This window comes from Rana temporaria, chromosome 8 (assembly GCF_905171775.1).
Source record: "Rana temporaria chromosome 8, aRanTem1.1, whole genome shotgun sequence".
In the NCBI taxonomy this organism is placed as follows: domain Eukaryota; kingdom Metazoa; phylum Chordata; class Amphibia; order Anura; family Ranidae; genus Rana; species Rana temporaria.
The window spans coordinates 4,716,725-4,744,491 of record NC_053496.1 but is presented as its reverse complement, the minus strand read 5'-3'; the positions used below and the strand labels follow the sequence as shown (position 1 = coordinate 4,744,491).

Below are 27,767 nucleotides of genomic sequence, written 5' to 3'. Positions count from 1 at the left end.
ACAATTTTGGATACAAAATGTGTTCCAACCCAGATGGCGGGAGAAGCGCGCGGTGACTCCAGATGCCGGGGTGGCAGAGATGATCGCGTGGCACATGCCAGCTTTCCTGTTAATGAGACTGCCAGGACGAGTGCAAAGCGACACAAGCCGCCACATAAACGGCACAGCAGAGATCACACATCATAAATGTTGTGTCTCGGAGATTTACTTTGTAACTTTGTGCCAAAGGGGAACATTATCCTGGCAGACGACAATCCCTCCAATCAGATGTTTCATATCCAGCATAGAATACATTGTATCTTCTTCACTCCCATGTCATTGGGTGACAACAAATCTCCTGCTTCCTAAATATCTTCTCATTAGTGTCGGTCATTCTATAAATTGGTACAATATAAAGTTGGTGGAGGTCCTCTGGCTGTTGGAGGACTAAAGATTCCAGCATAGCCTGCTACCCACCAGTGGCAGCTGGTGCTCAAATTTTTTGGGGGGCGCAAACAAACTGAAAAAAAATAATTCAATTGCCGCCACTGTGCCCATCAAACGCCGCCAGCTGACCCCTCAAATGCAGCCAGTTTGCCCCATTAAACGCTGCCAGTTTGCCCCATCAAATGCCACCAGTTTGCCCCATTAAACGCTGCCAGTTTGCCCCATCAAATGCCGCCTGTTTGCCTCATCAAATGCCGCCAGTTTTCCCCATCAATAGCCACCAGTTTGCCCCATCAAACGCCACCAGTTTGCCCCATTAAATGCCACCAGTTTACCCCACTAATTTCCACCAGTTTGGCCCATCAAACGCCACCAGTTTGCCCCCTCAAATGATGCCAGTTTGCCCCCTCAAATGCCGCCAGTTTTCCCCATCAATAGCCACCAGTTTGCCCCATCAAACGCCACCAGTTTGCCCCATCAAACGCCACCAGTTTACCCCACTAATTGCCACCAGTTTGGCCCATCAAACGCCGCCAGTTTGCCCCCTCAAATGATGCCAGTTTGCCCCCTCAAATGCAGCCAGTTTGCCCCATTAATAGCCGCCAGTTTGCCCATATCAAATGCCACCAGTTTGCCCTATCAATAGCTGCCAACTTGCCCCATCAATAGCTGCCAGTTTGCCCCATTAAACGCCTCCAGTTTGCCTTATGAAATGCATGAATTTTTGGTCTTATAGCAGCACCATCTTAGATGTATAGCATTTTTAGGGTGTGCCCCCCAAGTATGTTTTTTTTGTGTACTGTGTGGGGGTCTGCACAGAGGGGGGGGGTGTCTGTACTGTGGGGGGGTCTTCGCTGAGGTGGTGGTGTCTGTACTGCTGCGCGGTCTGCACTGAGGGGAGGGGGTGTCTGTACTGCTGGGGGTGTCTGTACTGCTGGGGGGCCTGCACTGAGGTGAGTGTCTGTACTGCTGGGGGGTCTGCACAGAGGGGGGTCTGTACTGATGGATTGGGGTCTGCACTGGGGTGGGGAGGTCTGTACTGCTGGGGGGGTCTGCACAGTGGGGGGTGTCTGTACTGGGGGGGGTCTGCACTAAGGTGAGGAGGTCTGTACTGTGGAGGGGGGGTCTGCACTGAGGGGGGTCTGTACTAATAGAGGGGGGGTCTGCACTGTGGTGGGGAGGTCTGCACTGATGGAGGGGTCCGCACTGAGGGGGTGTCTGTACTGAGGGGGAGGTTTATAATGAGGGAGGGGGGTCTTTACTTAGGGGGGGGGGTCTGTACTGCGGGAGGGGGGTCTATACTGCGGGAGGGGGGTCTGTAGTTAGTGGAGGGTGATCTGTACTGAGGGGGGACTATAGTTGGTGGGGGGGGGGGGTGACACAATTTTCTTTGCACCGGGTGACACCAACCCTAGTGACGCCACTGCTGGGGGAGAGGAGTGATTGAGGTTTTCCGCAGCCTAGCTGTTGGTAGATCTGCGGGGGATTGTACCTTGTGTGGTGGGCTTTGGAGAAACAAGGAGCCATCAGAGAAGGATTGAGGAGGTTTATCTGGCACTTCGCTCTTAGCACTAAAACACATCAGCCTTTGCAGTTCCACTTTACGCCTACAGGGGGCACTTGAGCACAGAGCAACCAAAATGTTTCACACGCTTGCTCTAGAATAAAGAATAACTCATTATATCCAGTGCGAGATTCTTCCCCCCGAGACAGAAGTGTAACCGCACTGTAAGCAATTACGGCAATTATGGTAAAACCTTTCCAGGTAATATAAACACGGCCTATAAGACCCCCCAATGCAGAGCGCGGATCCGGCGAGGTATCGCGTTGCAGCAATCAGGCAGAAAACGATGACCTTGTAATCACCGCTCCGTCTCGGGATTTAATTGGTTAAAAAAAAACGCTCCACTGCATGGATAAAAGATTAATCTTGTTGACAGACCATTTAGCGATGGCGTGGCGACGCACGAGTGATCCGAAAATCAGCGGCTAAACAACGAAAAATAAAGAGACTGGCACCTGCTCCATCCACGGGGCAGGTGGGGGGTGGGGCCATTCACAATGAGCGAGAGTCTCGGGGGGGGGGGGGGCATTCACAATGAGCGAGAGTCTCGGGGGGGGGGGGGCATTCACAATGAGCGAGAGTCTCGGGGGGGGGGGGCATTCACAATGAGCGAGCGTCTCGGGGGGGGGGGCATTCACAATGAGCGAGCGTCTCGGGGGGGGGGGGCATTCACAATGAGCGAGCGTCTCGGGGGGGGGCATCTCAAACTTCAGGAAATCTGGTGAAGACCATTTCTTGTTTAGACCCCCCTTCACGTGCCATGGGGCGTCATAACCGGGGGGCTTTTTTTTTCAACAGGAACGTGGTGGAACGCAGTCCCGGCACCTCCAGAACTGAATGGGGTGGATTCAGGTAGGGGCGCGCAAAACTGCGGCGGCGTAACGAATGACATTTACGTTACGCCTCCGCAAAATTTACGGGCAAGTGCATGATTCACAAAGCACTTGCCTGTAAAGTTGCGGCGGCGTAGCGTAAAAGGGGGCCGGCGTAAGCGCGCGTAATTCAAATGGTCCCGTAGGGGGCGTGGATCATTTAAATCAGGCGCGTTCCCGCGCCGAACGTACTGCGCATACGCCGTCCCTAAAATTTTGGTAATTGACGTCGCAAGGACGTCATTGGTATCGACGTGAACGTAAATGGCGTCCAGCGCCATTCACGGACGACTTACGCAAACGACGTAAAATTTACAAATCGCGCCGCGGGAACGACGTCTGTACTTAACATTGGCTTGCGCCTCCTAATAGCAGGAGCAGCCTTACGACGAAAACGACGTACGCAAACGACGTAAAAAACTACCGCCGCGCGCACGTACGTTCGTGAATCGGCGTATCTAGGAAATTAGCATATTCTACGCCGACAACAACGGAAGCGCCCCCTAGCGGCCAAAGTTACATTGCACACAATTCTACGCCGCCGCAATCAAGTTACGTCGGTGGAGGAAGCCTATTTTTTCAGCGTAACTGCCTTTGTGAATCGGCGTAACGCTACGTGGGCGCGGCCGCAAAAGGTACGTGAATCTACCCCACTGTGCCCATCGATTGCTGACACTGTGCCCATCAATTGCTGACAGTGGGCTAGATTCAGTAAGCAATTGCGTCTGCGTAACCATAGTTACGGAGCGCAATTGCTTAGTTGCGCCGGCGTAACGACTTTTCTGTATTCAGAAAGCTCGTTACGCCGACTGCAGCCTAAGATATGACTGGCATGAGGCTCTTATGCCGTCGTGTCTTAGGCTGCATTCTTACGATGGCCGCTAGGTGGCGTTCCCCTAGTGGTCAGCGTAGAGTATACAAATTGCATACTAACGCCGATTCTCAACCGTACGCGCGCCCTGCGTTCGCATTTTACGTCTTTTGCGTACTTCAGGTACCGCGTAAGGCTGCTCCTGCTATTAGCAGGCGCAGCCAATGCCAAGTATACCCGTCGTTCCCGCGTCGCGAAATTTGAAAATTACGTCGTTTGCGTAAGTGAATCGTGAATGGCGCTGGACGCCATTCACGTTCACTTTGAAGCAAATGACGTCCTTGCGACGTCATTCACCGCAATGCACGTCGGGAAAGTTTCCTGACGGAGCATGCGCACTACGCTCGGCGCGGGAACGCGCCTAATTTAAATGATCCACGCGCCCTACAGGATCATTTAAATTACGCGCCCTTACGCCGGGCAGTTTTAAGGAGCGCCCACGCAATTTACGGAGCTACTGCTCCATGAATCAAGGGTAGCACAGGTAATTTGCGGAGGCGCAGCGGCAAAACGGTGCGCTGCGCCTCTGTAAAACCTGCGCAAATCTACCAAAATCTACCCCACTGTGCCCATCAATTGCTGACACTGTGCCCATCAATTGTTGACACTGTGCCCATCAATTGCTGACACTGTGCCCATCAATTGCTGACACTGTGCCCATCAATTTCCACTACTGTACCCACCAACAGGGGAAGCGTCTCTGACCAACCTTCTCTGGCTGGTTGGTCAGCACAAAACAACGAGGATGAAGTGGCCTAACTGATTTGACAGACAGACACGGGTGTGTGGGTGGCACATAGGAACGCCCGGGTCTCTCGCCAGGGCCGTCTCCCGCGTTCATTAATGCCGGTATAAACAAATGTCAATAACACGCTTGAGTGGAGGTCTCCATGTTGCCCATCTGTGTGGCGGGAAGGCGAAGCCAACGTTAATATTTTATCTCTTCCATTCAGCCTTATGGAAGGTCTCAGCTGTGGCCGCCCTGAAGCAGATGGGACTCCCCCCCCCCCCATGTCTGCCTTCCATATGCCAGCCAATGCAGAGTGTTAGGCTCAGGCTGGTCCTATAGCTGCGAGGAGACGGCTACAACCTAACCAGATGCAGTGGCGGTGCGTCCATAAAGGGCGCACGGGCGCCGCCCCCTCTCCCCGGCCACCCGTCTATCACCATAGATAGATTGGTGCATTGCATGAATCTATCTATGGTCGCCGCTGACACCCCCTATTCAGGTGCCCGGCCCCTTTTTCGGGCCCCGGGCACCCAAATTACAACGGCAGGGTATTTTTTGGGAAGCATAGGCTCTAATAGGCGTCCAAAAAAAAGGTGAACAGCGGGTGCCATGCTGGGCGCCATGCTGGGCGCTCGCAGTTCCCTCGGCGTTGTGATGAATATTCGCTTTCCTAACACTGAACTGCCTCTTAGTCCATCGGGGGTGCTAGGGTCCGTCACCTGTCACCTGGTGGGCTGAAACGACAGGCGCTGTGATTGGACGCCTATTGGGGTGTCCAATCATAGCAGAGGATGGGAAGAGAGGACGGGAGAAGACATCGAGGAGCGCGGAGGACATTGCCGCCGTGTCAGCAATTGATGGGCACAGTGGCAGCAATTGATGGGCACAGTAGCGGCAACGGATGGGCACGCTGGCAGCATTTGATGGGCACAGTGTCAGCAATTGATGGGCACACTGGTATCAATTGATGGGCACAGTGTCAGCAATTGATGGGTACACTGGCAGCAATTTATGGGCACCGTAGTGGCAATTGATGGGCACACTGGCAGCAATTGATGGGCGCAGTGTCAGAAATTGATGGGCACAGTGTCAGCAATTGTTGGCACAGTGTCAGCAATTGATGGGCACACTGGCAGCAATTGATGGGCACAGTAGCAGCAATTGATGGGGACAGTGGCTGCGTTTGATGGCACAGTGTCAGCAGTTAATGGGTACACTGGCAGCAATTGGTGAGCACAGTTGCGGAAATTGATGGGCACACTGGCAGCAATTGATGGGCACAGTGTCAGAAATTGATGGGCACAGTGTCAGCAATTGATGGGAACAGTGTCAGCAATTGATGGGCACAGTGGCTGTGTTTGATGGCACAGTGGCTGTAATTGTTGGCACAGTGTCAGCAATTGATGGGCACACTGGCAGCAATTCTTGGCACAGTGTCTGCAATTGATGGGTACACTGGCAGCAATTTATGGGCACCGTAGTGGCAATTGATGGGCACACTGGCAGCAATTGATGGGCGCAGTGTCAGAAATTGATGGGCACAGTGTCAGAAATTGATGGGCACAGTGTCAGCAATTGATGGGCACAGTGTCAGCAATTGATGGGCACACTGGCAGCAAATTGATGGGCACAGTAGCAGCAATTGATGGGGACAGTGGCTGCGTTTGATGGCACAGTGTCAGCAGTTAATGGGTACACTGGCAGCAATTGGTGGGCACAGTAGTGGAAATTGATGGGCACGCTGGCAGCAATTGATGGGCACAGTGTCAGAAATTGATGGGCACAAGTGTCAGCAATTGATGGGCACACTGGCAGCAATTGATGGGCACAGTGGCTGTGTTTGGCACAGTGGCGGCATTTGATGGGCACAGCGGCTGCGTTTGATGGGCACAGTGGCTGTAATTGTTGGCACGGTGTCAGCAATTGATGGGCACACTGGCAGCAATTCTTGGCACAGTGTCAGCAATTGATGGGTACACTGGCAGCAATTTATGGGCACCGTAGTGGCAATTGATGGGCACACTGGCAGCAATTGATGGGCGCAGTGTCAGAAATTGATGGGCACAGTGTCAGCAATTGTTGACACAGTGTCAGCAATTGATGGGCACACTGGCAGCAATGGATGGGCACAGTAGCAGCAATTGATGGGGACAGTGGCTGCGTTTGATGGGGACAGTGTCAGCAGTTAATGGGTACACTGGCAGCAATTGGTGGGCACAGTAGTGGAAATTGATGGGCACACTGGCAGCAATTGATGGACACAGTGTCAGCAATTGATGGGCACAGTGGCTGTGTTTGATGGCACAGTGGCGGCAATTGATGGGCACAGTGGCTGCGTTTGATGGGCATAGTGGCTGTAATTGTTGGCACAGTGTCAGCAATTTAATGGGCACACTGGCAGCAATTCTTGGCACAGTGTCAGCAATTGATGGGTACACTGGCAGCAATTTATGGGCACACTGGCAGCAATTGATGGGCACACTGGCAGCAATTGATGGGCACAGTGTCAGAAATTGATGGGCACAGTGTCAGAAATTGATGGGCACAGTGTCAGCAATTGTTGGCACAGTGTCAGCAATTGATGGGCACACTGGTAGCAATTGATGGGCACAGTAGCAGCAATTGATGGGGACAGTGGCTGCGTTTGATGGCACAGTGTCAGCAGTTAATGGGTACACTGGCAGTAATTGGTGGGCACAGTGTCAGAAATTGATGGGCACAGTGTCAGCAATTGATGGGCCCAGTGTCAGAAATTGATGGGCACAGTGTCAGAAAATGATGGGCACAGTGTCAGAAATTGATGGGCATAGTGTCAGCAATTGATGGGCACAGTGGCTGTGTTTGATGGCACAGTGGCGGCAATTGATGGGCACAGTGGCTGCGTTTGATGGGCACAGTGGCTGTAATTGTTGGCACAGTGTCAGCAATTGATGGGCACACTGGCAGCAATTCTTGGCACAGTGCCAGCAATTGATGGGTACACTGGCAGCACTTTATGGGCACCGTAGTGGCAATTGATGGGCACACTGTCAGCAATTGATGGGCACAGTGTCAGCAATTGATGGGCACACTGGTATCAATTGATGGGCACAGTGTCAGCAATTGATGGGCACACTGGCAGCAATTGATGGGCACAGTAGCAGCAATTGATGGGGACAGTGGCTGCATTTGATGGCACAGTGTCAGCAGTTAATGGGTACACTGGCAGCAATTGGTGAGCACAGTTGCGGAAATTGATGGGCACACTGGCAGCAATTGATGGGCACAGTGTCAGCAATTGATGGGCACAGTGGCTGCAATTGAATTTGTTTGTGCCACCCCAAAAATCCTCCACCAACATCATGGAAGAAAAGTGCATGTTGGGCTTCTTGGTGGCGACAACAGTGGCCCCATCCTGCATAATGTGTGTTGGAAACGGTAACCTGAAGCCCCCATCTGGTCCTGGGAGCACAGCCGCTATCACCCTATTATAACAGTGCCCATAGGCGTGCGCCCAGGGTGTGCCAGGTGTAACCAGGTGTTATCACCTTTTACAGCACAGATTCCCCTTACTGCCCTGGCTCCTCCCCTTCCCCCCTGCAGTGCTACCAGCTCCGCTCCTCTCCCGCCAGCTGTTGCTGCAAGGTACCAGCTCCCCTCCTCTCCCGCCAGCTGTTGCTGCAAGGATGTTTTAGGATGAGTGGGGGAAGGAGCCGGTAAATATGTAATTGACCATCCCCTTCCCTTTCTGAATGAACATAGGCCCGGATTCAAAGAGAATTGCGCTTTTTTTGCGGAGGCGCAGGGCAACGATTTTGCCCTGCGCCCCCGCAAATTTGCTCCGCTGCCCTTGATTCCCGTAGGGGGCGGGAATCATTTAAATTAGGCACGCTCCCGCGCCGAGCGTAGAGCGCATGCTCCGTCAGGAAACTTTCCCGACGTGCATTGCGGCAAATGACGTCGCAAGGACGTCATTTGCTTCAGAGTGAACGTGAATGGCGTCCAGCGCCATTCACGAATCACTTACGCAAACGACGTAACATTCAAATTTTCGCGACGCGGGAACGACGGGTATACGTAACATTGGCTGCCCCTGCTAATAGCAGGGGCAGCCTTACGCTAAACACGCCGTACGGAAACGGCGTAACTTGCGTACGCAGGGCACGCGCAACGTTGTGAATCGGTGTTAGTATGCAATTTGCATACTATACGCTGACCACAACGGGAACGCCACCTAGCGGCCATCGCAAGAATGCAGCCTAAGATATGAGGGCATAAGAGCCTTATGCCACGCAGATTTTAGGCTGCAGTCGGCGTAACGAGGTTCCTGAATCAGGAGCAGTCGTTACGCCGGGGGAAGTAAGCAATTGCGCTGTGTAACCTATGGTTACACAGGCGCAATTGCTACTTGAATCCGGCCCATTGTGAGTGATCGGTAGTGTGTGCTTGAGCTTTGGGGTGCCCACCCTAATGCCATACGATGCGCGCACCTATGACAGTGCCTGAACAAGGACCTTGCTGGAAGGACCACCTGGGATTATTTTAGGGAAAGCTGCAGACCCCAAAACATTCCGATTTTACGGATTGGGATCTACTGTGACTGGAGCATGTTGGGGCAAATAACTCGAAACCCTGCGAGGAGGAGGAGAGAAAACATTCAGACCTGAGCAGGCGAACTCGTGCTTCTGGACCTCGGCCACGTTCAGTCCTCGGAGGGGGAGAGGCCCGGTGCACTGCGTGAATAATCCGATGGTGGGCCGCTGGCGGAGCCACTGAGAGAGCCAGGCCAAGTGACAGTCACAGAACAAGTTGTTGGAATGCAGGCGGCTGAAATAAAAAAGAGGAAGATTAGATACTCTAGAGGAAAATGTGTCGTCATTGTTATTATTTACAGGATTGTTTCCTAAAAATAAGTAAATAAATAAATATAAAAAGAAAGGTGGTGGTGGTAGTGCTGGTGGCGGTGGTAGTAGTGGTGGCGGTGGTGGTAGTGGCGGTAGTAGTAGTAGTGGTGGTGGTAGTAGTAATGATAGTGGTGGTGGTAGTAGTAGTAGTGGTGGTGGTAGTAGTAATGATAGTGGTGGCGGTGGTAGTAGTGGTGGTGGTAGTAGTAATGATAGTGGTGGTGGTAGTAGTAATGATAGTGGTGGTGGCGGTAGTAGTAGTGGTGGTGACAGTAGTAGTAGTAGTGGTGGTGGTAGTAGTAATGATAGTGGTGGTGGTAGTAGTAATGATAGTGGTGGTGGCGGTGGTAGTAGTGGTGGTGGTAGTGGTGGTGGCAGTAGTAGTAGTAGTGGTGGTGGTAGTAGTAATGATAGTGGTGGTGGTAGTAGTAATGATAGTGGTGGTGGCAGTGGTAGTAGTGGTGGTGGCAGTAGTAGTAGTAGTAGTGGTGGTGGTATTGGTGGTGGTAGTAGTAATGATAGGGGTGGTGGCGGTGGTGGTAGTGGTGGTGGCAGTAGTAGTAGTAGTGGTGGTGGTGGTAGTAGTAATGATAGTGGTGGTGGTGGTAGTAGTAGTGGTGGTAGTAATGATAGTGGTGGTGGTAGTGGTGGTGGTAGTAGTAATGATAGTGGTGGTGGTAGTAGTGGTGGTGGTAGTAGTAATGATAGTGGTGGTGGTAGTAGTGGTGGTGGTAGTAGTAATGATAGTGGTGGTGGTAGTAGTAATGATAGTGGTGGTGGTAGTAGTGGTGGTGGCAGTAGTAGTAGTAGTGGTAGTAGTAATGATAGTGGTGGCGGTGGTAGTAGTGGTGGTGGTGGTAGTGGTGGTGGCAGTAGTAGTAGTAGTGGTGGTGGTAGTAGTAGTAGTAGTAGTGGTGGTAGTAGTAATGATAGTGGTGGTGGTAGTAGTAATGATAGTGGTGGTGGTAGTAGTAATGATAGTGGTGGTGGCGGTGGTAGTAGTGGTGGTGGTAGTGGTGGTGGCAGTAGTAGTAGTAGTGGTGGTGGCATTAGTAGTAGTAGTGGTGGTGGTAGTAGTAATGATAGTGGTGGTGGTGGTGGTAGTAGTGGTGGTGGTAGTGGTGGTGGCAGTAGTAGTAGTAGTGGTGGTGGCAGTAGTAGTAGTAGTGGTGGTGGTAGTAGTAATGATAGTGGTGGTGGTGGTAGTAGTGGTGGTGGTATTGGTGGTGGCGGTAGTAGTAGTAGTGGTGGTAGTAGTAATGATAGTGGTGGTGGTAGTGGTGGTGGTGGTAGTAGTAATGATAGTGGTGGTAGTAGTAATGATAGTGGTGGTGGTAGTAGTAGTAGTAGTGGTGGTGGTAGTGGTGGTGGTGGTAGTAGTAATGATAGTGGTGGTAGTAGTAATGATAGTGGTGGTGGTAGTAGTAGTAGTAGTAGTGGTGGTGGTAGTAGTAATGATAGTAGTGGTCAGGGGCACTCGGCATTAAACTCAGAAACAAAATGTAAATAAAGCCGGAATTAAATGGCGCTCCTCTTAAGGTCGATGATAAATTTCGCTCCTCATTTCAATGAAGTCTTTGTAATAATATATTTCTCTTTACAATCCCATCACAGCCGATCCCACCAGATATGGAATTGTCATGTAAATACAAAAAAAGCACTAATTTATTCCCCTCCCCCCTCCTCCACCTCGGCGCATAGAGCGATCGTCTGAAATAGGATTAGGATATATTACATATTGCATGAGTATCAGACTTATTATTGGATAAAGCTTTTTACTGCTTCTTCCCAGTCATGCGTGACATTCCATTTACCGCCAGCCGGATTATACGAAACGCGCAGGGGGGGGGACACGTCGCTCTAACCATCGGCGTCCCTCCATTCTGATTACTGCTTACAAGCCGGCAATTCATTAGAAGGAAATTAATAATTACCGCAAAAATCCTACGACTTATCTCTACATACAAATGTGCAAAAAAAAAGAAAAAATCAATTAAAATGTTTCCTGGTGATCAATTATTTCCAAGTTCTCGGCTCTCCGGGTTCAAATATTTATTTATTTATACGTTGTTTATGTATTTATAAAAATGTTACAATGTATTGTGTATAACTTTTAAAAATAAAATATTTTGAAAGAGAAAATGTTTCCTGGTTTAGAAACAGGCCATGCTGGGGATAGAAGACTCCGTGTACTGGGACGGGTTATTTTTCCCTTCGTTTGTTAAAAAAAAAAAAAAAAAATTATAAAATAAAAATAAAAAAATATTATATTTTTCAGGTTGCATTTTTTTTTTTTATGAATTTCAACATAGATCGGAGAAAATCCGAATGAACAAAAGCCCGTTTAACAAATTTTTCTGAATAATCGTAAACTCGAAAATTTTGCATATTCGAAAATTAATAAATTCGAATATTGGGAAATTTGTAAATCTGAAATTTCGTAAAATTCGCAAATAAGAACGCAAATCAGAAATTTCGAAAACCCCCAGATGTTTTAAATAGTAATAACTAACTAATAAAAACTTAACTATTACTAACTATTAACCACTTAAGCTCCGGACCATATTGCTGGTCAAAGACCAGAGCACTCTTTGCGATTCGGCACTCCGTCGCTTTAACTGACAATTGCGCGGTCGTGCGACGTGGCTCCCAAACAAAATTAGCGTCATTTTTTTCCCACAAATAGAGCTTTCTTTTGGTGGTATTTTATCACCTCTGCGGTTTTTATTTTTTGCGCTGAAACCAAAAATAGAGCGACAATTTTGAAAAAAATGCAATATTTTTTTACTTTTTGCTATAATAAATATCCCCCAAAATATATATAAAAAAACGTTTTTTTTCCTCAGTTTAGGCCGATACGTATTCTTCTACCTATTTTTGGTTAAAAAAAATCGCAATAAGCGTTTATCGGTTGGTTTGCGCAAAATTTATAGCGTTTACAAAATAGGGGATAGTTTTATTGCATTTTTATAATTTTTTTTTTTACTACTTATGGCGGCGATCAGCGATTTTTTTCGTGACTGCGACATTATGGCGGACACTTCGGACAATTTTGACACATTTTTGGGACCATTGTCATTTTCACAGCCAAAAATGCATTTAAATTGCATTGTTTATTGTGAAAATGACAGTTGCAGTTTGGGAGTTAACCACAGGGGGCGCTGAAGGAGTTTAGTTTCACCTAGTGTGTGTTTACAACTGTAGGGGGGTGTGGCTGTAGGTGTGACGTCATCGATCGTGTCTCCCTATAAAAGGGATGACACAATCGATGCAGCCGCCACAGTGAAGCACGGGGAAGCCGTGTTTACATACGGCTCTCCCCGTTCTTCAGCTCCGGGGACCGATCGCCGCACTCCAGCGGCGATCAGGTCCGCGGGACCCGAGGTCCCGGAGCTTCAGACCGGGTCGCGGGAGCGCGCCGCGGGCGCGCACCCGCGACCCACGGCTGGGTACTAGTACAGAACGTACCTGTACGTACATGTGCCCAGCCGTGCCATTCTGCCGACGTATATGTGCAGGAGGCGGTCCTTAAGTGGTTAACAAAAACCCGTTTAACAAATTTTTCTGAATATTCGTAAATTCTAAAATTTTGAATATTTGAAAATTCTTAAATTCATAAATTTGAATATTCGGAAATTCTAAATGTTGAAAATCCGAAATTTCGCAAATAAGAACGCAAATCAGAAAATTCAAAAACCCCCACATTTTTAAATAGTAATAACTAACTAATAAAACCTAACTATTACTAACTATTAAATTATAGGTATTTTAATTTCCTTGGATGGATTGATGGATAATTTTCCCTTCATTTGTTAAAATTCGGAAATTCAGAAAATTCTGGCCCCCGGCTTGCTCACCTCCAGGTGGGGCGATCCTGAGGACCATGACCTGGTACTAACACGCAGCAAAACCCATCGCCACCATCAGGAGCTCTGGTGAACACCGATTGCTGAGCCACCTGAGCTACTGGATAGCCCCTTGCCTGATTCCTTAGACAACTCTTTGCTCCTCCTATGAACTTCCTATTTAAGGCACGCCTTTGGACTTCCTGTTTGCCAGATTATTGAGCTCTTTCCAGACAATATCTTGCTCTTGTTGCTCCCACTCGTTACTGACCTTTGGTTTGTTACTCACTACACTTGATCCCAACCTGCAACCGCTTGTTACTGATCTTTGGCTTGTTTACTGACTATGCTTCTGCTTGATTCCTACCTGCTATATCTGCTACTGGACCCCGGCTTGCTCACCATCAGGTGGGGCGATCCAGAGGACAACCTTGCCTTGTATCTTGTTACTCTTGAAACTTAAACCCTTTGCTCCTCCTATGAACTTCCTATTTAAGCCACGCCTTTGGACTTCCTGTTTGCCAGATTATTGTGCTCTCTCCAGCTAACATCTTGCTCTTCTTGCTCCTGCTGCCGTCAGTATCTCCGCTACCACTCGTTACTGCGACCTGGTACTAACACGCAGCAAAACCCATCTCCAATATCAGGATCTCTGGTGAACACCGATTGCTGAGCCACCTGAGCTACTGGACAGCCCCTTGCCTGATTCCTTAGACAACTCTTTGCTCCTCCTATGAACTTCCTATTTAAGCCACGCCTTTGGACTTCCTGTTTGCCAAATTATTGTGCTCTCTCCAGCCAACATCTTACTCTTGTTGCTCCCACTCGTTACTGACCTTTGGCTTGTTATTGACTACGCTTCTGCTTGATCCCAACCTGCAACCATTTGTTACTGATCTTTGGCTTGTTTGTTTGACTATGCTTCTGCTTGATTCCTACCTGCTATATCTGCTACTGGCCCCCGGCTTGCTCACCACCAGGTGGGGCGATCCCGAGGATTGCGACCTGGTACTAACACGCAGCAAAAACCATCTCCAATATCAGGAGCTCTGGTGAACACTGATTGCTGAGCCACCTGAGCTACTGGACAGCTCCCTGCCTGATTCCTTAGACAACCTTGCCTTGTATCTTGTTACTCTTGAAACTTGAACTCTTTGCTCCTCCTATGAACTTCCTATTTAAGCCACGCCTTTGGACTTCCTGTTTGCCAGATTATTGAGCTCTTTCCAGCCAATATCTTGCTCTTGTTGCTCCCACTCGTTACTGACCTTTGGCTTGTTACTGACTACACTTGATCCCAACCTGCAACCACTTGTTACCGATTTTTGGCTTGTTTACGAACTACGGGCTAGATTCAACAAGCCCGCCGTAAGTTTGTGTGGGCGTAGCGTATCCTATTTACGCTACGCCTCCGCAACTTAGACGGGCAAGTGCAGTATTCACAAAGCACTTGCTCCGTAAGTTGCGGCGGCGTAAATCTGCCGGCGTAAGCGCGCCGAATTCAAAGAGGCGGGCGTGTTTTATGTAAATAAAACATGACCCCACGTAAATGACGTCTTTAACGAACGACGCATGCGCCGTTCGTGAAAGAATCCCAGTGCGCATGCTCGAAATTCCGCCGCAAATCGTCAATGCTTTCGACGTGGACGTCATTTACGCAAAGCCCTATTCGCGAACGACTTACGCAAACGACGTAAAAATTTCAAAATTCGACGCGGGAACAACGTCCATACTTAACATTGCGTACGCCTCATATCAGCAGGAGCAACCTTACGCCGGAAAAAGCCTAACGTAAACGACGTAAAATAATGCGCCGGGCGCACGTACGTTTCTGAATCGGCGTATCCAGGTCATTTGCATATTCTACGCTGAAATCGACGGCAGCGCCACCTAGCGGCCAGCATAAATATGCACCCTAAGATACGACGGCGTAAGAGACTTACGCCAGTCGGATCTTAGGCAAATTTCGGCGTATCTTGCTTTCTGAATACAAAAAGAAGATACGCCGGCGCAGATTTGAATTTACGCGGCGTATCAAGAGATACGCCGGCGTAAATTCTCTCTGAATCTAGCCCTACGCTTCTGCTTGATTCTTACCTGCTATATCTGCTACTAGACCCTGGTGAGCAACCTCCAGGTGGGGCGATCCTGAGGAATAACACGCAGGAATACCCAACTCATCGGGAGCTCTAGTGAATACCAGTTAGTGCTTAGACTTTGCACCTCGGGTGAGCCTGAGTCCTCCGCCAGGGTGACCTGCTTCTGCACTTATCCAGCTGGTCGGTGGGCACCTCTCTACTGGTCTCCGATCCTGACCCCTGACCCTTAACCGGAGCCCCATTTGTTTATATCTCCAGTTTTTACAATTCTTTCAGTGAAATAAGTATTGCGTCCTTTATTGAGCAACTAGTAACCGAACTTCTGAAGAAAGGAACGTTTCCGCTTCTGCGCCCGTAACGAATAATTGCAGAGACCCAGCAGATTAAAGCGTTTCGCTTCCTCTATACTTACAACGTCCTCAGCTTGGGCATGTGGTTGAAACTGGAGACGGGGATTGTGGTGATGTTGTTGTTATTGAGGGTTCTGTAGGAAAAAAAAAAGAAAAAAGAACATTTTAATCGCACGCAGCTAAAAAAAAAAATGAAAGTCGATTCCCAGGACAGCGGCACGACGCGTTTTAGTTAAAGTCTCAGCACTCAGTCAGCACTGTTCCCAGGACCCCCCCCCCCAAAAAAATGCAACACAAACCACAAACACAACTGACAGCAATTTACCATCTACGCCTCTAATGGATGTTGTGAAAGGAGAGGAATTCCTGATTGGAGGAAAAGAATAGGAATGCGTAGCTGTGACCGTGCAACCTATCATTACATACACATTATCCAATAATATCGCATAACTCTTCGTACGAGTCAACTACCGGGCTACAGCAAGGGGGGAACCCATGTAAGATCCGATGACAGCTCAGCCCATAACGCGTTACGTCTACTTCAGGAACCCATATTATTTTATTCAGTGCTCGGTGCCAGGATGAAACCTCCCTCAGCAACTCGGAGGAACCTCAAGCATGCAAAAGCGCAGTACATCGGCACGCGGGTTCAAAGTTAAAGCTCTTTTCCCTCATTGCAAGTTCACGGCGGTCCAAACCAGTCAAGCTCCCATTTCACCCAACCAGCGAAAGGAAAGGCGCTCGCCGTCATACCCCACAATTAAAGAGGCCCTAAAGCAGGGGGCCCTCCAGCTGCTGTGGAACTACATTTCCCACGAGGCGTTGCAAGGCTGGCAGTTACAATCAGGGCTGGTGCAAGGATTTTTGACACCCTAGGCAAAACCTAATTTTGGCTCCACCCCCTTTGCCCTGCTCATGTATACCCCCAATTTTTTTATGAAGCGTCCATCAAATGCAGCCTCACCAATACCCATCAAAAACAGCCTCACCAGCGCCGATCAAACGCAGCCTCACCAGTGCCCATCAAATGCAGCCTCATGAGCACCCATCAAACACAGCCTCACCAGTGCCCATCAAATGCAGCCTCACCAGCTCCCATCAAATGCAGCCTCACCAGTGCCCATCAAATGCAGCCTCACCAGTACCCATCAAATGCAGCCTCACCAGTACCCATCAAATGCAGCCTCACCAATACCCATCAATGCAGCCTCACCAGCGCACCATCAAATGCAGCCTCACCAGTGCCCATAAAATGCAGCCTCACCAGCGCCCATCAATGCAGCCTCACCAGCGCCCTTCAAATGCAGCCTCACCAACGCCCATCAAATGCAGCCTCATGAGCGTCCATCAAATGCAGCCTCACCAGTGCCCATCAAATGCAGCCTCACCAGCGCCCATCAATGCAGCCTCACCAGCGCCCATCAAATACAACCTCACCAGCGCCCATCAATGCAGCCCAACCAGCGCCCATCAATGCAGCCTCACCAGCGCCCATCAAATGCAGCCTCACCAGCGCCCGTCAAATGCAGCCTCACCAGTGGCCATCAAATGCAGCCTCACCAGTGGCCATCAAATGCAGCCTCACCAGCGCCCATCAAGTGCAGCCTCACCAGCACCCATCAATGAATGTTTGCTTGCTTCCATTCATTCAGGAGTCGGGACACAGACACAGTCTTCCGCCGCTGCTGCGCCTCTGACACTATGTGCCAACGGAGCGCCGACTGCCTGCTGATACTGATACTCAGTTACTTGCTGCAGAGAGAAGAGAATAGGAACACTAGTGGCCGGGCGCCCTAGGCAGCAGTGTGCCCTAGGCGGCTCCCTAGTTTGCCCAGTGGTAGCGCCGGCCCTGGTTACAATTACTTCCAGAGGCATGATGGACCCCAGGTTGCCTACCCCTGTTCTAAGGCTACTTTCACACTGGGGGCGTTTTGCAGGCGCTATAGCGCTAAAAAAACTTGCGCCTGCAAAGCGCCCTGAAAGAGCCGCTCAATTCACTCCAGAGGGCACTGGCAGGACGCTCAAAAAAGTCCTGCCAGCCGCATCTTTGAGGCGCTGTAGGAGCGGTGAATAAAGCGCCCCTGCCCATTGAAACCATTTTTGGGTGGATCTCCGCTTTAAGCTCCTGATAGAGTGAAATGCGGTAGAAATGCGGTAGAAATGCGGTAGAAATGCGGTGGAAATAGTAATGATTAGCCCGGGGTTCTCTGGGGCTGGAAAGTTATCTCAAGGGCTCCTCTGAGAAAATCTGCACCCCAACGTGTTTGGGCACCCCAGAAACAGCAGTGTCACCCCTCGTGCCTCCATAGTTGAATCCACAGGTCCACCTGTAAAGTTCAGTTAAAAATTAGAGCGTGACAATAGACGTTGATACTTACAAGACCTCCAGCCCTCGCAGGGCCCGGAAAGCTCCGTCTTCAATACAACTGATCAGATTTTTGTCCAGTTGTCTAGAAAGAAAAAGAAAAGCGTCAGGGGAAAATGTCCGTCTTTTCCCTCCATGTTGTTTCTTATGACTTCTGAGAAGTCCTGCCCTGTAAAGATGTTTTTATTTTAGGCAGGGCCGCCATCAGGAATTATGGGTCCCCTTACACAGCTTTAGGCATGGGCCCCCTGGAGCAGAGAACCGGGGGGGGGGGGGGGGTGGTGCTGCCGCCTGAAATTGAGAAGTGGGGGGGCTGTAGCAAATTGAGAAGTGGGGGAGCCTTTACAAAAAAAAGAAGAAATAAAAAAAAATATATATATATAATATAATAAAAAAAAAAAATATATATATATATATATATATATATATATATATATATATATATTTATTTTTTTTAAAAGGGGGGTTGCCGTCTGGGGCCCTGGGGACCTCTGGGCCCTTTAGTTATATATATATATATATATATATACACAAATATTTTTTTTAAAGAAATTACAAAAAAAGGGGGGTTTGCCACAAAGTTGCACTCCAAAGTGCTCCCATTTTTGGAGTCATACAAGTGTGAATGGAGCCTAGGGTGGTGCCAGGAGGGGGGATCTGGTTGTGCTATGAGGGGGAAATTGGGAGGGTTGTGCTAGGAGGGGAGATTTGGGGATTTATGCTAGAAGGGGGGATTTAGGAGTGGGGGGGGGGGGCTGTTGTTCTAGAAGGGATGGATGGGGGGTGCTAGGAGGGGGGATCTGGGGAGGGAGGTTGTGTGCTAGGAGGGGAGATTTGGGGATATATGCTAGAAGGGGGATTTAGGAGTGGGGGGGGGGCTGTTGTTCTAGAAGGGATGGATGGGGGGTGCTAGGAGGGGGGATCTGGGGGGGGGGGGGTGTGTGCTGGGAGGGGGAAATTGGGAGGGTTGTGCTAGGAGGGAAGATTTGGGGATTTATGAGTGGGCTTGGGGGGGGGGGGGCTGTTGTTCTAGAAGGGAGGGATGGGGGGATGCTAGGAAGGGGATATGGGGGGGGGGAGGTTGTGCTAGGAGGGAAGATTTGGGGATTTATGAGTGGGGTTGGGGGGGGGCTGTTGTTCTAGAAGGGAGGGATGGAGGGGTGCTAGGAGGGGAAATTGGGAGAGTCGTACTAGGAGGGGAGATTTGGGGATTTATGAGTGGGGTGGGGGGGGGCTGTTGAAGAGAGGGATGGAGGGGTGCTAGGAGGGGAAATTGGGAGGGTTGTGCTGTAAGGGAAGATTTGGGGATTTATGAGTGGGGTTGGGGGGGAGGGCTGTTGTTCTAGAAGGGAGGGACGGGGGGGTGCTAGGAGGGGAAATTGGGAGAGTCGTACTAGGAGGGGAGATTTTAGGATTTATCTTAGAGGGGGAGATTTGGTTTCTGGTTATAGAAACGCGTCGGACCTGGATGGAGTCGGGGTAAAGTCTTGCACTTAGGCTCTATTGGTGTGCGGCGCTTGGACTTTTCTTTCCTTATTATTTGCTACTTAACATAATCAAGATGTAAAAATATCGAGCTTAAAAATGACGTGGATTTCGGAGGCGATCAGGACACCAATACCACCCCCTTCCCCTCCCCCTCCGGAAAGAAAGGGTACTCACAGGTTCTTGAGTTCCGTGGCTCCTCTGAAGGTCTTCCTTGGAATGGCCTGGATGAAGTTTTCACTGAGGTCACTGCGAAGAATCAGAAGAAATTCTCAGTTACGTTGACGACTTACAATATCCATAAATACAAATCAATTGTGGAACATTCTTCTGCTTGACTCCTATTTTCATTTTGCTCTTCAGAGGTTTTTGAACCCGGGACACATGAGGATGGGCTTGCCGAGAGTGGGCCTCCTATTCTTGCCGTACACAACAACCATGACCAAATCAACCAATCTACACTGACCGGCCACCTCATTGGGTCCCCCTTGCTAGTAGCAGGTTGGACCCTCTTTATTAGGTCCCAACCAGCTACTAGCAAGGGGGACCTAATAAAGGGGGTCCAACCCGCTACTAGCAAGGGGGACCTAATAAAGGGGGTCCAACCCGCTACTAGCAAGTTGGACCTAATAAAGGGGGCCCAACCCGCAACTAGCAAGGGGGACCTAATAAAGGGGGCACGCATTGAATTCAGCAAGCCAGTGCTCCCAACGCTGCTCCAGCGTGGCGTGGGTTTCAAAGGCGTACGCCGGCGTAGGTGGAAGTGGGCGTGACCCCATGCAAATGATGTGCCAGACAGATACGTATCACGAACGGCGCATGCGCCGTGATGTGGACGCACCCCCCTGCGCCTGCTCATAACCATGCCGGCACAACTGCCTAAGCTACGCCGGATCACTACGTACGCCGTGAACATAACGTACGCCCAGCCAGACACACGTCCAACGCACAATACGCTGGCTTGTGTTCCCTGGTGCAGACCTGAGCATGTCTGTTGCCGGGTTGCACCTCCTTTATGGGGAATAACTTTACGCCGGACGTACAACTTACGCACATCTCGCGTAACATGTGACGGGCACACGCACGTTCGTGAATCGCCGTATTTCCCTCATTTGCATGTTTGAATGGCTAATCAATGGGAGCGGCACCATGTGCCCAGCCTAAATGTGCGCCCACCCTACGCCGGCGTAAGCAAGATACGTCGGCGGGGTGTAGCCTGTTTTTAGGCGCATGTTGGTTTGTGGGTCTGCCGCACACATACGCCGGCGCACATTTGCACTTACGTCGGCGTAACGTGTTATACGTCGGCGTATGTGCTTTGTGAATCTGGGCCAATGTGTAGAAAGCACTGTCTCCAAAAAATTATATCAAATTCAATTGCGGATACAATGTTGCATGACAGAGTACTTGTCAGTCAAACCATCACAGCTCTGAAAACTGAAAAAAAAAAAAATGGCTTGGACGGGCAAAAGAGTATTACAGGCCGGCAGTCAAATGGTGAAAACGAATGACCCAAAGAGATAAAAGTATTGCTACCTGACATACAGACAGAGGAAAGCCGGCGGGCCGCGCTCAGAGAACGTTGCGCAATTCTACTAACAACATGCAGATGTATTATAAACCTCCGGAAAAGGCCAGATGGTAGAACACGTGTTGCGATGCGCTCATATCGACTGGCAGCTTTTCTTTTAACGCTCAAACAAATCTTCAGCCAACAATCCTATCTGTGTGTGTGTGTGTGAGTGAGTGATAGATGACGGGCGGACGGGCGGGCGGACGAAACGCGCCAAGGCCTCTCAGTTTCACAAACTTGCAACAGGTTACAGTAATAAATGTTTCCTTTCTTTAAAAAGTAAAAAAAAAGTAACATTGGCCTGGATTCAAGAAGCAATTGCACCTGTGTAACCATAGGTTACACAGCGCAATTGCTTACTTGCCCCGGCGTAACGAATGCTCCTGGTTCAGGAACCTCGTTACGCCGACTGCAGCCTAAGATATGCGCGGCATAAGGCTCTTATGCCCGCATAACTTAGGCTGCATTCTTGCGATGGCCGCTAGGTGGCGTTCCCGTTGTGCTCAGCGTATAGTTTGCAAATTGCATACTAACGCCGATTCACAACGTTACGCGAGCCCTGCAAACGCAATTTACGTCGTTTCCGTACGGCGGTTTTTGTGTCTGCTATTAGCAGGGGCAGCCAATGTTACGTATACCCGTCGTTCCCGCGTCGCGAAATTTGAAATTTACGTTGTTTGCGTAAGTGAATCGTGAATGGCGCTGGACGCCATTCACGTTCACTTTGAAGCAAATGACGTCCTTGCGACGTCATTTGCCGCAATGCACGTCGGGAAAGTTTCCCGACGGAGCATGCGCTCTACGCTCGGCGCGGGAACGCGCCTAATTTAAATGTTTCCAGCCCCCTACGGGATCATTTAAATTGCGCGCGCTTACGCCGGGCATTTTGCCGGCGCGCCCATGCAATTTACGGAGCTACTGCTCCGGGAATCAAGGGCAGCGCAGTAAATTTGTAATTTTAATGAGTGGCCTCGTGCCTTATTAACCACTTCCCATCCGCGCTGTAGCCGAATGACGGCTACAGCGCGGACCTACTTTGCCGGGAGGCCGTCAATAGACGTCCTCTCTCTTTTGCACGCTCCCCGCGCTCCCCCTGCAGGCTGTGATCACCCGAGTCACTAATCACATATCTGAGCAAGGGTCCGATCCCGGCCCCTTACCACGCGATCAGCTGTCAGCCAATGACAGCTGATCACGTGATGTAAACAAAAGCTCGGTAATCGTTTTTTTTTTTCTTTGCCCACAGTGCCCACCGGTGCAAAACAGTGCCACCTATCAATGCCCACCAGTGGTGCCAATCAGTGCCACCTAGCAGTGCTGCCTATCAGTGTCACCTACCAGTGCTAATCAGTGCCCATCATTGCCACCCATTTGGGTGAGGGGGTATTTGTTTTGGTTGGGGGGATTTGTTTTGGTTGGGGGGTATTTGCTTTGGGTGGGGGGTATTTGTTTTGGGTGAGGGGGGATTTGGGAGGGTGGCAGGGAGTAAGAGCTTTTCTAAGAGGGTACATTTTCCGAGGTGTGCTGGGAGTGGTGATTGGGGGGGGGGGGGGGGGGGTGGGGCGAGTGAGTGGGATTTGTACTAGAAAAGTTAATAAGGTGGGGAGGGGGATTAAGATTTTTTATTGGGGGGGTGGAGATTAATGCTAGTAGGGATAATTGGGGGGTTCTGTGCTTGGAGGAGGGGGAAAGGAATTGTGCTTGGGGGGGGGGGGAGTTTGAGGAGTAGAGGATTTGTGCTTTGGGGGGAACGCTTTTTTTTGGGTGGGGGGGGGATTTGTGCTGGGGGGGCATATGGGGAGAGAAAGGTTTCGAGCCAAAGGGAGGGGACATTTCAGCAGGGGGATGAATTTTTACCGGGTGGAAGGGGGATTTATGCTTAGGGGGGTTAGTGCTCGATTTTTTTGGGGAGGGGGGGATTTTTGTTGACACACAATCATACATCTTGGGGGGGGGGGCGCTATTTGGCATGTTCGCCCCCTGGGCTCTGGATGACCTTGTCCCAGCACTGATTCCGAGTATTCCCCGTTTATCGCCTCCCTCTGAATGTAAATGATGAATTATTACTATTTTTGTTATTATTATTATTATTATTGGGCTGGATTCAGGTAGAATTGCGCTATTTTTACGGAGGCGCAGGGCAACGTTTTTGCCCTGCGCCCCCGCAAATTTACTGCGCTGCCCTCGATTCACGGAGCAGTAGCTCCGTAAATTGCGCGGGCGCGCCGGCAAAATGCCCGGCGTAAGCGCGCGCAATTTAAATGATCCCGTAAGGGGGCGGGAATCATTTAAATTAGGCGCGTTCCCGCGCCGATCGTAGAGCGCATGCTCTACTTTCCCGACGTGCATTGCGGCAAATGACGTCGCAAGGAACGTCATTTGCTTCAAAGTGAACGTGAATGGCGTCCAGCGCCATTCACAATTCACTTACGCAAACTACATAAATTTCAAATTTCGCGACGCGGGAACGACGGGTATACGTAACATTGGCTGCCCCTGGTAATAGCAGGGGCAGCCTTACGCGAAAAACGCCGTACGGAAACGACGTAAATTGCGTACGCAGGGCTCGCGCAACGTTGTGAATCGGCGTTAGTATGCAATTTGCATACTATACGCTGAGCACAACGGGAACGCCACCTAGCGGCCATCGCAAGAATGCAGCCTAAGATATGCGGGCATAAGAGCCTTATACCGCGCATATCTTAGGCTGCAGTCGGCGTAACGAGGTTCCTGAATAAGGAGCATTCGTTACGCCGGGGCAAGTAAGCAATTGCGCTGTGTAACTTATGGTTACCCAGGCGCAATTGCTTCTTGAATCCAGCCCGTTGCTATTTTTTGTCTACATTTTTCAGCGCGATATAAATACTTATAATAAAAATACAATGCCAACCTTCTTTATTTTTAAAGCTGCCGAAAATTCTTTGTTCGTCGTCAGGCATTACCCAAGACGGCCACCGTGTGGCAGCAGCAGACCTCGTGAGTTATTATCAGCGAGGAACTTTATACCGATTGAAAAGGAGGAACCTTTCCATACGTTTTTATAAAATCGGGAATCTAAGAGCGTCGGCCACGCGGAATAACGAGCGCAACGGCCGCCTGCTGCTTGTTATCGAGCCTTAGAACTCCTCCGAGGGGCCGCGACTCGCGTGGGAGGGTCCTGATAGGAAGCATCGGGACGGGACAAATCCCCCCCCCTCCGTGGTTTGGGATTTCCGGTAGGTGACCGCAGACAAGACACTTCTTCTTCTACTGTCACAATGCCGCCTGGAGCTTCTTCAGCCGACTTAGTCACAAGTAAATCAGCAGGCCACGGTGAATGAAAGCTGCTGGCTCTGACCCGATCGCCATAGGCCTGCGCATAGGGTGACCACGTCAGGGCCGATCCTAGGCAGGGTGCACAGGGTGCACAGGCTCCTGCAGAGGTGGGGGCGCCGAAGTGCCAGAGTTCTCCACTCCCTCCTTCTCTCCTTGTTTGTGTACTATGTCTGCAGTCTCTGACCATCTCCTGTATTATGTCTGCAGTCTCTGACCATCTTCTGTATCATGTCTGCAGTCTCTGACCATCTCCTGTGTCATGTCTTCAGTCTCTGACCGTCTCCTGTATCATGTCTGCAGTCTGTGACCGTCTCCTGTATCATGTCTGCAGTCTGTGACCGTCTCCTGTATCATGTCTGCAGTCTCTGACCGTCTCCTGTATCATGTCTGCAGTCTCTGACCGTCTCCTGTATCATGTCTGCAGTCTCTGACCGTCTTCTGTATCATGTCTGCAGTCTCTGACCGTCTCCTGTATCATGTCTTTAGTCTCTGACCGTCTCCTGTATCATGTCTGCAGTCTCTGACCGTCTCCTGTATCATGTCTTCAGTCTCTGACCGTCTCCTGTATCATGTCTGCAGTCTCTGACCGTCTCCTGTATCATGTCTGCAGTCTCTGACCTTCTCCTGTATCATGTCTGCAGTCTCTGACCGTCTCCTGTATCATGTCTGCAGTCTCTGACCGTCTCCTGTATCATGTCTGCAGTCTCTGACCATCTCCTGTATCATGTCTGCAGTCTCTGACCGTCTACTGTATCATATTACTCTGATCACTAATGTAATAGGGGTTTACACTGACCACTAATGTCAGGGTTCGACAAAACCCGGGCGCCAGGTCGCAATCGCAACTAGAATTAGCGACCTGGCGCCTGGGGCGGCACAGCTGGGGTATCCTGTGTCTCAGTGCGCCCCCACCTCCCCCGCCGCGCGATCGCGTAGGGCTGCGCCAGCCAGTAATTAAGGCCGTGGCCTATGGTTCCTTCTGTGATCTGGTGCCATCTTGTGGTGGCCGTTGGTATGACAAGACAACCAGCAATGCTAACGGAGCTTCCCCAGCCTGTTTTCACTGCCATCTCCTTCCCTTTAATTAGAACCCCCAAACCTTATATATATTTTGTATTCTAGCACCCTAGAGAATAAAATGGCGGTCTTTGCAATACTTTCTGTCACGCCGTATTTGCGCAGCGGTCTTACAAGCGCACTTTTTTGGGAAAAAAATACACTTTTTTTTTAATAAAAAATAAGACACCAGTAACGTTTTATATTATGAAAGATAATGTTACGCCGAATAAATTGATACCCAACATGTCACGCTTCAAAATTGCGTCCGCTCGTGGAATGCCGACAAACTTTTACCCTTTAAAATCTTCATAGGCGACGTTTAAAAAATTCTACAGGTTGCATGTTTTGAGTTACAGAGGAGGTCTAGGGCTAGAATTATTGCTCTCGCTCTACCAATCGCGGCGATACCTCACATGTGTGGTTTGAACACCTTTTACATATGCGGGCGCTACTCACGTACGTGTTCGCTTCTGCGTGCAAGCTCGTCGGGACAGGCGCGTTTTCTGGCTCCTAACTTTTTTAGCTGGATCCTAGATTCCAAGCAAATTTGTCACACCCTGGTCTAGTGGCATGGAACCCTCGGGCAGTGCCCGAGTGACTCAATGGTCAGTCCGCCCCTGGCAGAAGCATTTATATAGCCTAACAGATACAACTGGCCCTTTTTGAGGGCAACCATAATGCCGATGAAATGGAGTTTTGACACCCCTGAAATATACGTTTTGGCCGCAAAAAGTCTGGTTTCACCACGGCAAGGGACAGACCTATTGTGAATGTATTTCCAGTTTAAAAAAAAAAATGCATTTAGAAATCCACACAGGTCCCAGCCAAGTGTTTCATAGACAGCAGCCTAGCATTACGTAAGCGTTTCCATCCATCCCAAGTCACCGGCACGGTTCTTTTCTCTTTTAGTTTTACCACACACTCGGCAAATATCTCCCGAAGAGAGGAAATGATGGAATTAAGAAGAAAAAGGTCACTGTTGCAGTCTTCCACCCCTTGCTAATCCCAGCTTCACACTTTAACCTGATTGAGACTTTGCCTTGTTTGGTCCTTCCTCTCTGCTCTCTGTTTGAGGGGATTAGGTTTGGACTCAGCAGGGGGGTAATTGGCAAGCCCAGCATCCAAACTCCCTCCGTGGTTCCATTGCCTTTCGCTTTGGCAGGGCGCCCCTGGACGCAGGCTTTATGTAGCGAGCTTATGAATGAGAAGACTGAGCCCAACGTTTTCAAGGGCTCTTGTGTCTTCGCAAGTCAACTCTACACATTCCAGATGTATAGATAGCAAACCGCTTCACACTGAGCTCTCACAAGGTTCTTTATACCAATAGAAGGCAAGAAGTGGTCCTCAAAAGCTTTCATGTGGCTCCCAACTCTTCCTAATGGATGGGAACATGCAATGATTTCATTCTTGCAATCCACAAGCCCCCATGCCCCTCTCATATTTTTTACTTTTACAGACAAAACAGCCCTCTCGGAGATTCCATTTCACCTCCCTCCATGCGTCAAGTGGCAACAATGAAAACTCTTACAATAACAACTCGGTCGACACAAAGACTGAACTTCGGTGAATCCTAATGATGGCTTCCAAAACTATATTTAGAAATGATGCTTCCCAAGACATCGTCAACGAATCCATCCAAGGTTCATAAGTTCTTCAACATGCTCCCACGCCCATATAATTCATTTGAAAATGTATGGGTGGCAAGGCTTACATTATTAAGGTGGACTTTCACCCATAAAGGCAAGGCTTACATTATTAAGGTGGACATGCACCCATAAAGGCGAGGCTCACGTTATTAAGGTAGACCTTCACCCATAAAGGCGAGGCTCACGTTAGTAAGGTAGACCTTCACCCATAAAGGCGAGGCTTACATTATTAAGGTAGGCCTTCACCCATAAAGGCGAGGCGTACATTATTAAGGTAGACCTTCACCCATAAAGGCGAAGCTTACATTATTAAGGTGGACCCTCACCCATAAAGACAAGGCTCACATTATTAAGGTAGACCTTCACCCATAAAGACAAGGCTCATATTATTAAGGTAGACCTTCACCCATAAAGGCAAAGCTCAGATTATTAAGGCAGAACTTCACCCATAAAGGCGAGGCTTACATTATTAAGGTAAATCTTCACCCATACAGGCAATGTTCACATTATTAAGGTAGACCTTCACCCATAAAGGCAAGGCTTACATTATTAAGGTAAATCTTCACCCATAAAGGCAAGGCTCACATTATTAAGGTGGACTTTCGCCCATACAGGCAATGTTCACATTATTAAGGTAGACCTTCACCCATAAAGGCAAGGCTTACATTATTAAGGTAAACCTTC

The 27,767-nt window shown here is 49.6% G+C and overlaps 1 protein-coding gene across 1 annotated transcript in view; it reads right to left on the bottom strand.

The window, feature by feature from the left end:
- SLIT1 (slit guidance ligand 1) overlaps positions 1-27,767 on the bottom strand; it is a 354,779-nt gene that overhangs the window by 136,598 nt on the left and 190,414 nt on the right. Inside the window, exons 5-8 of the mRNA XM_040321566.1 lie at positions 19,668-19,739; positions 18,019-18,090; positions 15,703-15,774; positions 9,106-9,269 (exon numbers count right to left, since the gene is read on the bottom strand). Of these exons, the coding sequence (XP_040177500.1) occupies positions 9,106-9,269; positions 15,703-15,774; positions 18,019-18,090; positions 19,668-19,739 (380 nt within the window). The remainder of the gene's footprint in view (positions 1-9,105; positions 9,270-15,702; positions 15,775-18,018; positions 18,091-19,667; positions 19,740-27,767) is intronic.